The sequence below is a fragment of the Dasypus novemcinctus genome, chromosome 5, assembly GCF_030445035.2.
Source record: "Dasypus novemcinctus isolate mDasNov1 chromosome 5, mDasNov1.1.hap2, whole genome shotgun sequence".
NCBI classification, from domain to species: domain Eukaryota; kingdom Metazoa; phylum Chordata; class Mammalia; order Cingulata; family Dasypodidae; genus Dasypus; species Dasypus novemcinctus.
In genome coordinates, this window is record NC_080677.1 from 130037071 (window position 1) to 130050555 (window position 13485).

General features: G+C 38.5%; 1 protein-coding gene across 1 annotated transcript in view; it reads right to left on the reverse strand.

Moving 5' to 3' along the window:
• LOC101427658 (zinc finger protein 624-like) overlaps positions 1-13485 on the reverse strand; it is a 195797-nt gene that overhangs the window by 141845 nt on the left and 40467 nt on the right. Inside the window, exon 5 of the mRNA XM_071215524.1 lies at positions 5199-5279. Coding sequence (XP_071071625.1) covers positions 5199-5279 — 81 coding nt within the window. The remainder of the gene's footprint in view (positions 1-5198; positions 5280-13485) is intronic.

Sequence of the window (13485 nt, forward strand, 5' to 3'; positions counted from 1 at the left end):
TGGAGGTTATGCATGTGCTCTGCAACATGGACTTGCCCTCACTAAGGCTGGCTAGGGTACAGCCACTGCTGAGTGCCCAATCTGCCAGCAGCAAGGACCCACACTCAGCCCCTATCATGCCACCATTTCCAAGGTGATCAGCCTTGCTACCTGGGGCAGGTTGACTACATTGGATCACTTCCACCATGGAAGGGGTAGCAATTTGTTTTATCTTGAATAGACACATACTCTGGATATGGGTTTGCATTTCCTGTACGCAATGCTTCCTCCAAAATTACCATCTGTGGACTTAGCGAACGTTTTATCTACCACCATGGCATTCTACACAACATTGCTTCTGATCAAGGAACCCATTTTACAGCAAATGATGTGCAGGAATGGGCACATGCCCATGGTATTCACTGGTCTTATCGTGTTCCCCATCATCCTTAAGCAGCTGGATTGATAGAATGGTGGAATGGCCTTGTGAAGACTCAATTATGGCACCAACTAGGTGGCAATACCTTGCAGGGCTGGGGCAGTGCTCTCCAGGAAGTCTGTGTATGCTCTATTTTTTTTTTAAGATTTTATTTATTTTTCTCCCTTTCTCCCCCCCAGTTGTCTGCTCTCTGTGTCCATTCACTGTGCGTTCTTCTGTGACCGCTTCTATCCTCATCAGTGGCACCGGGAATCTGTGTTTCTTTTGGTTGCATCATCTTGCTGTGTCAGCTCTCCGTGTGTGCAGCACCATTCCTGGGCAGGCTGCACTTTCTTTCGCGCTGGGTGGCTCTCCTTACGGGACACACTCCTTGTGCGTGGGGCTCCCCTATTGGGGGGACACCCTGCGTGGCACGGCATTCCTTGTGCGCACATCAGCACTGTGCATGGGCCAACTCCACATGGGTCAAGGAGGCCCGGAGTTTGAGCCGTGGACCTCCCATGTGGTAGGTGGACGCCCTATCCACTGGGCCAAGTCCGCTTCCCCTGTGTATGCTCTAAATCAGTGTCCACTCTATGGTGCTGTTTCTCCCATAGCCAGGAATCATGGGTCCAGGGGTGGAAATGGGAGTGGCACCACTCACTATTACCCCTAGTGACCCACTAGGAAAACTTCTGCTTCCTGTCCCAAGTCTTAGTCCCAAAGGAGGGGTCCTACCACCAGGGGACACTAACAATGATTCCCCTGAACTGGAAGTTAAGACTGCTGCCGGGCCACTTTGGGCTCCTCTTACCTCTGAATCAACAGGCAAAGAAGGAAATTACTGTCTGGCTGGGCTGAATGATCCTGACTATCAAGGGGAAATAGGACTGCATCTATATAATCAGGGAAAAGAAGAGTTTGCCTGGAATACCAGAGATCTGTATTTCCTAGTACTGCCATGCCCTGTGGTTAAAGTCGATGGAAAATTGAAAAAATCCAATCCAAGCAGGACTCACAATGGCCCAGAATCTTCAGGAATGAAAGTTTGTGTCACTCCACCAGGCAAAGAACCATGGTCAGCTCAAGTGCTTGTGGAAGGTAATGAGAAAATGGAGTGGGTAGTGAAAATTGGCAGTGATAAATATGAACTTTGACCACATGACCAGTTACAGAAATGAGAACTGTAATAATCATGAATCTTTCTTCCTTGTTTTGTTATGAGTATTATTGTGTATGTACAAGAATTTCTTTGTTTTCTTCCCCAATGTTTTCCCTTATCATATGACAAGTTGTGTTAGTTTCATGTCATAATATTTAAGGATGTTAAGTTTAAGAGTGAATATTACCCAAGGACTTGCACCTTATTCTGTAGGGAATTATTATGTTTCTGGTTATACCAGGAGAGTTGAACATTGTTAGGTAGAAATATATATATATATATATATATATATATATATATATATATATATATGCATGTCTGTTATTTTTACTTAGAGACTAAGAATGGTTTAAAGTAATGAGTACGGTTGCAGAGTTAACAAGGGGTGAACCGTGATGGTTAGGCTAATGTGTCAACTAGGCCAGGTAATTGTGCCCAGTTGTTTGGTCAAGCAAACACTGGGATAATTGTAATACAAGGATATTTATGGGCTTTAGTGATCAGTGAGTTTGCTGCATAGATATCTGATTACATCTGCATCAACCAGGGAGATTGCTGTCAGCAATAAGTGATGCTTTATCCAGTCAGTTGAATGCCTTAAAAAGGGAAGTGATTTCAGCATTAGAGAAAATTTCCCAGCTCATCTTTGGACAGCCAATGTCTCCCAGTAACTCATCAAAGATCTTCACTGAACTTTCATTGAAGCCCCTGGTTTGCAGCCTGCCTGCATAACCTGGACTTGTGCATCCCCACAGTATTGTGAGAGAATCTTATAAAATCTCATACTCTTTACAGATGTCTCCTGTTAATTCTGTTTCCCTAGAGAACCCTGCCTAATACAGTGACTTTATACCAGAAGGTCTTGTTACAATCAGTACAATGGAAGGGCCATGTTGCCCTGTGTTAACAAGCTGGCGAGTGATCTGGCTCCACTTCAGTAGTTCTTCTCATACTCACTGCACTTGAAATGCTTCATCTTGCACTGGATCACCTGGTTCCACATGAATTCAGATTTCTCTCTAAATTTAAGTTTGTACTTTGGATATTAAAATGGCTGATTCTGGGAGTGGCTTTTTTTATGATTTATTAAGTCACTTTTCACCTGGAAGACATTTCCATGCACTCTCTCCTGATGGAATTTCCTGGTGACCTGGGACACCTACAGGGTCATGCTATGGATATTTCTATTCCTGATTAGAAGTAATGATGTATAGTATTTCTTTTAGAATCTGTTTATTGGAGACTAGGATATTGTAATGGGTCTCTTTGATCTTATAAGGAGAAAATCTTTCTTCTCTTACCCGATAAGAAACAACCTAAGTTCTGATTTTGTAGACCACTTAAATGGCATTGTTCCTCTCTTGTCCTCAAAGGTCCTTAATAATCTGGAGAAGAAAGAGAAGACACACCCTCATCAATGATATGTCCACTTTATGGTGGAGTTAAAATCACTGTCTTCATGTAACTAGAACAGGTGGAATGGGAATCCCATTGACCTGAATAATTTTATGAATCTGCCTCTTACAGGTAAATTATAGTTAAATTTAAGTTTTATATGCACATTCTTTCATCATGTATTAAGAAATGATTCTGCATGAATCAAAAGCAGAATTTTTATATCCTAAGTAAAAGCCATGGAGACAGGATATAGAGGAGGCTGAATTATTATATTATTCTTACCCATTAGATCTGGAGAGGAGCATTCCAGACACTTACCTATGCAACTATCCTTCAGAAATGCTTTAATCCCATAACGTGTTGAAGCAGGACTTGGAGTTGTTCTTTTCTATTTCTTAACCAGAAGGAAGCTTCACCTATCAGAAATTGTGGGCATTACTACAGATGACTTTAATTAACCCCTGTGATGACCTAAAAAACAAGTTATTTTTCCAACTATATGATGTTATTTAATAAGCTAGCACTCATCTTTTGGAAAATTACAAAAGTGTAATTATCTGTCTCTTAGACCTCAGTTTTTATTACTAGAAGGTTAATCTTCCTAAAAACACCCTTTTACTATTCACTTCAGGCAAAGGAGCAGTTGGGATTATTGAGTAACTAATGCCTGGTACAAAAAGAACATTTGTTTTTAGTTATAGCCATCAAAGTTGTTCATTCTTCAGTACTCAAAACATTTTCCAGGGTATCTACTTGACCAAGATGGCAGCATAAGATGCTCCAGGGTACAGTCCTCCAAAGAACCTTTGAAAAACAAGCAAAAACTAATAAGGTGATCTTCCCCAAGACAACAGATAATAGTTAAAGGGTTGCAGAATCTCAGCAAATGCTGTATCAAGAAAAAGGAGATTTAAAAACAGTAGGAAAACCTTATGGTGCTCATGCTGACCCTCCCTCACCCCATCACATAACTGCGTGGAGTCAGTCTAGTTCACTTTGTGTGTCCCAGGTCCTGTTTTGAAGGGACAAGTGTAATCCCTACACATGTACTAGGGTGTCTTTACATTAGTTTCAATTAATCCATTGGGAGCTTAAAAGATTGAACCAGGAAACTCATCCCTGGCTCATCCTCACAGAAATTGCCCTGCAATCAGAAGCAGCTTGCAGAAAGCTAAAGCAGTATAAGAAACATTTAAGTCAAAATGCCTGTGGCAAAGGAATACTGTCTTTAAGGCATACAATAGAACTTCCAGAGAGAGGGTGAAAGTGTATTTCATAGAGAATAGAGATGACATTCTATTTCCTAAAAATGGAAAATTCCTGAAGCTACCAGCAAGTGCAAGCCTGGGATAAGATGCCGGCTCAGAGAAGGAGAGGACCCTACACTTAACTATCACTTCAAGTTGATCTTCTTGTAAAAACATCTAAATCTGAAGGAAAGCACCAGCCAAAGCAGAGCCAATTTGCAAAGACTGTAAAATGTATTTTTCCCCCATTGGTTTCTTTGTTTTTCTTAGCTCCTGGTACTCAATGAAATTTTTGTCATATCACTAGGTGGTTACATAGTGAAGGAAAAGACAGGTCAGGGACTAAATTTCAGAGATGGCACATTAAAATATTAAGATACTCAGTGTGCAATAAAAGATTATAAGACAAACAAAGAAACAGGAAATGCTAGTCTAACCATATGAACAAGATAAAAATTCAGAAGACATCAACAAAGAAAAACACATTTTGGATTTACCAGACCAAGATTTAAGAAATGATCTTCAATATGCTCAATGAGTTCAAAGATAACATGGAGAAAGAACTAAAGGATATCAGGATAATGATATGTGAACAACACTATGACAATCTCAATAAAGAAACAGATACTTTTAAAGTAAGTAAACAGAAATACTGTTTTTGAAGACCAAAAGAACTGAAATGAAAAAAAAAAAAAAAAATCCCCTAGAGGATTGCATCAGCAGATTGGCACTGGCAGAAGTAAGAATCTGTATATTCAAAGACAAGACAATTGAAATGATCCAGGCTGAGAATCAAAGGAAAATGTATTTAAGAAGGAAAACAGCCAAAGAGATTCATTGAACACCATGAAGCATACCAATATACACATTGTAGAAGTTTCCAAAGGAGAAGAAATAAAGTGGCATATGGAATATTCTAAGAAATAATGGCAGAAAACTTCCCAAACTTAGAAAAGTCATGAATATCCACATTCAAGAAGTCCAATAAACCCACAGGATAAACATAAAGAGATCCACACCCAGACACATAGTAGTCATACTGCTGAATGCCAAGAATGAGGAAAGAGTCTGAAACCTGCAAGAGAAAAGCAACGTGTTATAAATTAGAGAGCCACAATAAGATTAAGTGCCACTTTTTACCATGGAGGTAAGAAGGTAGTAAGATGAAATATTTAAAATGCTGAAAGAAAACAATTGCTAACTGTATTGGTCAGCCAAAGGGGTGCTGATGCAAAATACCAGAAATTGGTTGGTTTTTATAAAGGGTATTTATTTGGGGTAGTTGCTTACAGAATCCAGGCCATAAAGCATAAGTTACTTCCCTCACCAAAGTCATTTGGAGCAAGATGGCTGCTGACGTCTGTGAGGGTCAGACTTCCTGGATTCCTATGTTCCTGGGGCTTGCTTTACTCTGGCTTCAAGGTTCCTTCCTTCCTGGTGCTGGCTTCTCTTTCCTCTGTGTGCTGTCTTCCCAGGGGTCAAGTTTAAGTCTTCAGCATCAAACTCCAAAATCAAAACTGCAACATTAAAAGCCCTCAACTCTGTTCTTCGCCATGCCCTTTATCTGTGAGTCCCCACTCCTAATCCTAATCATAACTCAATCATGCCCAGGTACAGATAAGATTACAAGAATAATACAAAATCTATTTTTGGAATTCATAACCATAAACTGCTGCACCAACCAAGAAAAAAAATTTTTTTAAAGATTTATTTTATTTCTCCCCCTCCCCCTTCCCTGTTGCCTGCTCTCTTGTGTCCATTCGCTGTGGGTTCTTCTGTGTCCACTTGCGTTCTTGGAGGCACTGGGGATCTGTGTCTCTTTTTGTTGCATCATCTTGCTGCATCAGCTCTCCGTGTAGGTGGTGCCACTCCTGGGTGGCCTGTGCTTTTTTTGTGCACGGCAGCTCTCCTTGCAGAGCACACTCCCTGTGCATGGGGACCTCCTACATGGGGGACACCCCTGCTTGGCATGGCACTCCTTGCATGCAGCAGCACTGTGCATGGGCCAGCTCACCACATGGGCCAGGAGGCCCTGGGTTTGAACACTGGACCTCCTATATGGTAGGCAGATGCTCTATCAGTTGAGCCACAATCACTTCCACCAAGAAAACTTTATATCTAGTAAGTCTGACTTTCAATAATAAGGGAGATAGAAGATCTTCCCTGAAAAATAAAAGCTGACAGAGTTCACAGCATTAGAAATGCCCCATAAGGAATGCAAAAGAGAGGCTTCAGACTAAAAGTAAAAGAAACTAGACAGTGCTTAAAGGCAGCAAAAAGAAACAAAGTCCTTGGTAAAGGTAATCATATTGGTAATTGTAAATTACAGTATTATTATACTGTATTTCTTGGTATATAATTGTATTTTTTACTTTTTACAGGTTCTAAAATGCAAATACATTAAAAGTCAATAAATCGATGGTACCTGTGGTGATTTCAAGCTGTATGTACCCAGAAAATCATATTCTTAAATCTAATCCATTCATATGCATGTATACCTTTTGCAAGTAGGACTTTGTGATGAGGTTTCATCATTTAAGGTGTGGTCCAGGGTGGGTATTAATTCTTTTACTGCTTTTCTTTATAAATGGGATGAGGAGACAGACAGAGAAAGAGAGAGAGAGAGAGAGAAAAGAAAATGCACCACAGAAGTAAGACGCCTAAATCAATAAAACATGGAAGAGAAGGACCAACCAACAGATGCTGCCAGGGTTTGCTAACACCAGACTTAGGGAAGAAAGTATTACCTTAATGATGCCTTGATTTGGACATTTTCATGGTTTGAAAATGTAAGGTAATAAATTTCCCTTGTTTAAAGCCAACCCATTTCATGGTATCTGCTTTGTGATGCCTAGGAAACTAAAACAGTACTGGACATACAATTTATAAAGATATAATTTGTAACAGGTACAACAAATGGTGGGGGGGAGAAGGGCTATAGGAATAGTATTTGTTTATGCTATTGGAGTTAGGTTTGTATTAAATCAAACGTTATTGTTACAGATTTAGGATGTTAAATGTAAGCCCCATGGTAACCAAAGAAAATATCTGAAAAATATATACAGAAGGAGATGAGATAGGACTAAAAATGGTGCAATACCAAAAAATAAAATAAATATGAAAGTAGGCATTAATGGAAGAATTGAGGGGCAAAAAAGGTATGACTTACAAAAACCAATTAGCAAAATGGCAGAATAAAATCTTCCATCATCAGTAGTTACTTCAAAGGTAAATGTATTAAATGCTTTAGTCAAAGGCAGAGACTGCCCAAATGTATAACAAAGCATGACTCAATTATATGCTGTTTACAAGAGACTCTCCTAAAATTCCAAGGCACAAGTAGATAGAAGAAAGGATAGAAAAAATGTGAAAGGGTGGAAAAAAGTACTATGAAAATAGTAAATAAATGTGAAATGGCAGTAGCTGTACTAATATCAGGTAAAAGAAACATCAAGTCAAAACCTGTTGAGAGACAAAGAAGGTCACTATATACTGATAGAGGGGTTTATCAACAAGAAGTCATAACAATAACTAAAAAATATGTACCTAAGGGAAAGCCCAAAATATATGAGGCAAATATTGGCATATTTGAAGGGAAAAATAGTGGGAAACTTCAATACAGCACGTTCAATAATGGATAGGACATCTTGACAGAAGATCAATAAGGAAATAGAAGACCTGAAAGATACTATAAACTAACTACACCTAAAAGAAATACATAGAATACTTCACCCAACAGCATCAGAAATGGGTCATTCTCTAGGATCTATGATATAGAAGGTCACAAAACAAGTCTCAATAACTTAAAAAAATATTACAAATCATACCATGTACCTTCTTTGACTAAAATTGAATGAAGCTAGAAATCAATAAGAGAGGGTTAACTGGAAAATTCACAAAAATTGGAAGCAACATACTCTTAAACAACCAGTGGGTCACAGAAGAAATCACAAGGAAAATTAGGAAATATCTTGAGGAAAATGAAAAGAATAAAACAATATGCAAAAATCTGTGGATGGAGGGGAGGGAGGAATAGAAGAGTGGAACAGGGGCCATTTTGGGGGTGATGGAAGTGTTCTACATGATCTTACTATGATGGAAAAGGCCATGTTGAGTTGTATCAAAGTTTATAATAGTATATGGTTCAAAATATAAATGACAATGTAAACCATTGACCATGGTTGGTAGCTATGTTTCAATATTTATACATCAATTGTAACAAATCATCCACATATAAAATACTATTAATAGGGGAAGAGGGAAAAGGGAGAGAATGTTGGATATATGGGAGTCCCCTATATTCAGTACAGGACTTTTCTGTAACCTAAAATGTCTTTGAGGACAAAAGGAAAAAAGTAAGACACTGGGGCAATAAACAGAAGAAAATGTCATATAGGACAACAGCTTACAGTGATGAAAGGTTAAATATCAAAAAAAATTTTTTAATCTTTTTTCATTATTTTTTTATTATCCAAAATATTTCTTTTATTTATTCAAATTATTATCCAAATTATTTCTTATTTTTAAAACAGTCATCATTATTTCATTTTCTTATTAATTGTATTTGGCTATTTTATTGGCTTCATCTTTGAACAAGTTTTTGGTCACAGAAGGGTTACAATTGTGGCAGGGGAGGATCATTTGTGTGGAGTGTCAGTGATACATGGGAGGAAGCTCACATGGGCATACATATAAGGCATATAAATGTGTTCAAATGTTCATGGGGCATCATCACAGTGGGTGAAGATTCACACAATAACCAAAGCGATATCTAATTCCCATCCTGGGGAGCTCTGCCACATTCTCTAACGGATCAGCAGGAATCCCCTGAGTATGGGAGCAGTGACTGGTGAAGGATAGTCCACTGACAGTCCCTTGATATTGATGACTGTGCTTATGAACCTTTACTCTTGAAATCAAAACTTAGCCTAGTATTGCCTCCTGGGAGCCTCCTTGTTGCTCGAGTGTGGACTCTCTCTAAGTCAGACTCAGCATATAGATACATTGCCTTCCCCCCAGTGTGGGACATGACTCCTGAAGATGATCCTCCCTAGTACCAAGGGATTACTACCAAACACCAACTAGCAAAGCAACTAGAAAAGAACCTTGACCAAAAGGAGGAAAGGTAAAGACAAATGAGTTTATATGGTTAAGAGATTTCAAAGTGAATCGGGAGATCATTCCAGAGGTTACGCTTATGCACATCTCAGCAGGATCTTATTGACTGCCAAAATAAATACTATCCCAAATAGCAGGGCTCCTGAGAGCTCTGGAGACATCCAGACACTATAGTCAGGGCAGATAGCTCAGGAGTTTGGTGCCTTGCCAGTGGGCCCTACTTTGGAATTTATGCTCCCCAGTGTGACAGAGTTGGACTCAGTTGTGGCTTTTCTGTCCTTCTATTTGAATTTATAATTAGTACTAGAGTTGGAAGGTGTACGTCCAAGAGACATAATCTTTGGGCTGTCCGTGTGCCAGCTTGGCCCTGAATCTCAATGGAATTGCAACACCTATTCTCCAGTTCATTGGTCTCACCCAGGACAACTAACAAGGAGGCAATGATGGACAACTACCATACCAAGGAACTGAGAGAGTCTACAACTGCAAGCAAGAGAGTTCCATCATTGGCTCCATGGAATTTCAGCCCCTCTCAATTGGAATTGGAGTGGGCATCACCACCCCAGGATCCTCAGGATTGGGGAATGAACTATGGACTAAAGTAAACTTACTGGTATTCTACTATAGATGTATTGTGATTCTAACAATGGAAGATCACCAAATGCAATGAATATGTCATGATGATGGAGGAGAATGTTGCTATGGGGGGAGTAGTGGGATGAGGGGGGTGGGGGGTACGTGGGGACCTCATATTTTTTGAATGTAATATTTTTTAAAAAATGAATTAAAAAATAAAAATTAAAAAAAAAAGAACAATGGAAGAAATTATATCATTGATGTGGAGGCAGTGGCCACTAGAGGTTCTGAGGGCAGGGAGAAGGAAAAACAGGTGTAGTAGGAGGGCATTTTCTGAATTTGTGAATTATACTAAATGACATTGCAATGACAGATGCAGGTCATTATATATCTTGCCATAACCTACAGAATTGGGTAGGAGAGAGTGTAAACTACATTGTAAACTTAAATCCCCACTTGGTGGCAATACTCCAAAATGTGTTCATCAATTGCAATGAATACCTCACTAATGAAGGATGTTGTTAATGTAGGAAAATGTGGGAGGTGTGGGGACTGTGGCATATGGGAATCCCCTATATTTTTATGTGACATTTGTGTAATATAAGTATCTTTAAAAATAAATAAGAAAAAAAATCTATGGGATGCAGCAAAGGTGGTGTAAATTCATAGTTGCCAAATGATGGAAGAAACCCAAGTGTTCATCACCAGATAAATGGATAAAATGAGACAGAAATGTGTAGCTCTAAGTTCTTATATTGAAAAAGAAGAAAGATCTTAAGTCAGAGACCTAACCTTACAAAGGGGAGATCTAGAAAAAGAAAAACAATCTAATACCAAAGTGAGCAGAAGGAAGGAAATAACAAAATTAGAGTGGATATAAATGAAATAGAGAATAAAAAACAATAGGGAGAACCAAAGAAACCAAAATTTGGTTCATTTATGAGACTAATAAAATATGACAAACCTTCAGCTAGACTGACAAAGAATAAAAAAAAGAGAGGACACAAATAACCAGTATCAGAAATGACCTAAATAGAGGAAACAAAACTAAAAATATCTTCTAAGGAAACATAAGGGAAGCATCTTCAGGACCTGTTGCTAGGCAATGGTTCCTTAGACTTTTCATCAAAATTAAAAACTTTTGTCATCAAAGGACTTCATAATGAGAGTAAGAAAGACAGCCTACAGAAAAAGAGAAAATATTTGAAAATCATATCTGATAAGGGTTTCATATCTAGAATATATAAAAAACTCCTACAACTCAACAACCAAAAGACAAACAACCCAATTTAAAAATGGGGGAAAGACTAGAATAGACATTTCTCCTAAGTCGATCTATTGTATGACTTTTTACCCTTAAAAATCGTCTTCTCCTCCAATATCCCCTGTCACATCTGAGCATCCCTCTAGATTGAGTAATGCATCTAGAAATCTGAAATTCATCATTTTTACTCCTGTAGACTGATTTTTTATACTACTCCTGCTTGCTTATTCCCCACAAGTCATATTTCTTGTTAACTTTAGCCTGAAAATGTCTCTTAAAACTGTCCACCTTTCTTTCCATTCTAACTTGCTACTATCCTCACTTATTTCCTATCATCTCTCCCTTTAACTACTCTTACAGCCCTTTCTCTACTTCTATAGGATGCTGCTTCCAATATCTTTAGATTTTAGGTTCCTTATATGTAGTTCAGAGTTAACTTTCTAGTATGCAGATCTGGCTGTTCTCTTCTTTAAAACCACTTATGATGCCAAAAAAACTAGACAATGTGGACAAGATGGACAAATTCCTAGAAACACACCAAAAACCCACACTGACCATAGAAGAAATAGACCTCAACAAACCAATCACAAGTAAAGAGATTGAAAGAGTCATCAAAAACCTCCCAAAGATGAAAAGCTCAGGACCAGAAGGACTTCACAGGTGAATTCTACCTATCATTCAAAGACAATCTAATATCAATCTTGCTTAAGCTCTTCAAAAAAAATTGAACAGGAATGAATGCTACCAAACTCACTGTATAAAGCCCAAATCACCCTATTACCAAAACCAGATAAAGAATATTATGAAAAAAGAAAATTACTGGGAAGTGGATGTGCTCAACTGTTTGGGCTCCCATCTACCATATAGGAGGTCTAGGGTTCAATTCCCGGGGCCTCCTGGTGAAGGCAAGCTGGCTTGCATGGTGAGTTGACCCAACTGGAGATCTGGCCCATGTGAAGTGCTGGCTGGCACAGAGTGCTGTCCTGTGCAGAGTGCTGGCCTGCGCAGAGAGCTGGTGCAGCAAGATGATGCAACAAAAGGAGACACAGAGGGGAGACAATAAGAGATGCAGCAGACCAGGGAGCTGAGGTGGCGCAAGAGATTGAGCACCTCTCTCCCACTCTGGAAGGTGCTAGGGCCAGTTCCTAATGCCACAGAAGACACAGAAGAATGCACAGAGAATGGATGCAGAAAGCAGACAGTGAGTACAAAACGAGGGCTGGGGGAAAAACAAATAAATCTTAACAAAAAAAGAAAAAAGAAAATTACTGACCAATTTCTCTAATGAATATAGATGTAAAACTCTTCAACAAAATACTTGCAACCTGTGTCCAAAAACACATTAAAAATTATACACCACAATCAAGTGGGTTATACCCCAGGTATGCAAGAGTAGTTCAACATAAAAAAATCAATTAGTGTAATAAACCACATTAATAAATTGAAGAAGAAAAAACACATGATCCTTTTACTTGATGCAGGAAAAGCATTTGACAAAATGCAGTATCCTTTCTTAATAATAATACCAAAAAAAAAAAAAAAGCACTCCAAAAGATAAGACTAGAAAGCAGCTTTCTCACTACAGTAAAGTGCATATAGGAAAAGCCTACAGACAGCATTGTACTGAATGGTGAAAGACTGAAAGCCTTCCCATTGAGATTAGGAACAAGACAAGGATGCCTTCTGTCACCACTGTTATTCAATATTGTGCTAGAGGTTCTAACTAAAGCAATTAGGCTAAAGAAATAAAAGGAACCCAAATAGGAAAAGAAGAAGTAAAATTTCCACTATTTCCTAATGATATAATCTTATATCTATAAAATGCTGAAAAATCCACAGCAAAGCTACTATAACTAATAGACATGTTCAGCAAAGTGGTGGGATTCAAGATTAATACCCCAAAATCACTAGTGTTTCTATACACTACTGATGAGCAATCTGAGGAGGAAATGAGAGAGTGAAAAAATTTATAATAGCACCTAAAAGAATCAAATATTTAGGAATAAACTTAGCCAAGGACATAAAGGATCTGTATTCAGAAAACTACAAAACATTGTTAAAAGAAACTGAAGAAGACTTAAATAACTAGAAGGACATTCCATGATTATGGACGGGAAGACCAAATATGGTTAAGATGTCAATTCTACCCAAACTGACAATCCCAATAAAAATCCCAACAGCCTTTTTTACAGAAATGGAAGGCCATTATCAAATTTATTTGGAAGGGTAAGGAGCCCCAAATACTCAAAAATTTTTTTAAAAAGGACGAAGGTGGAGAACTCTCATTTCCTGACTTCAAAGCATAATACTTAGCTACAGTAGT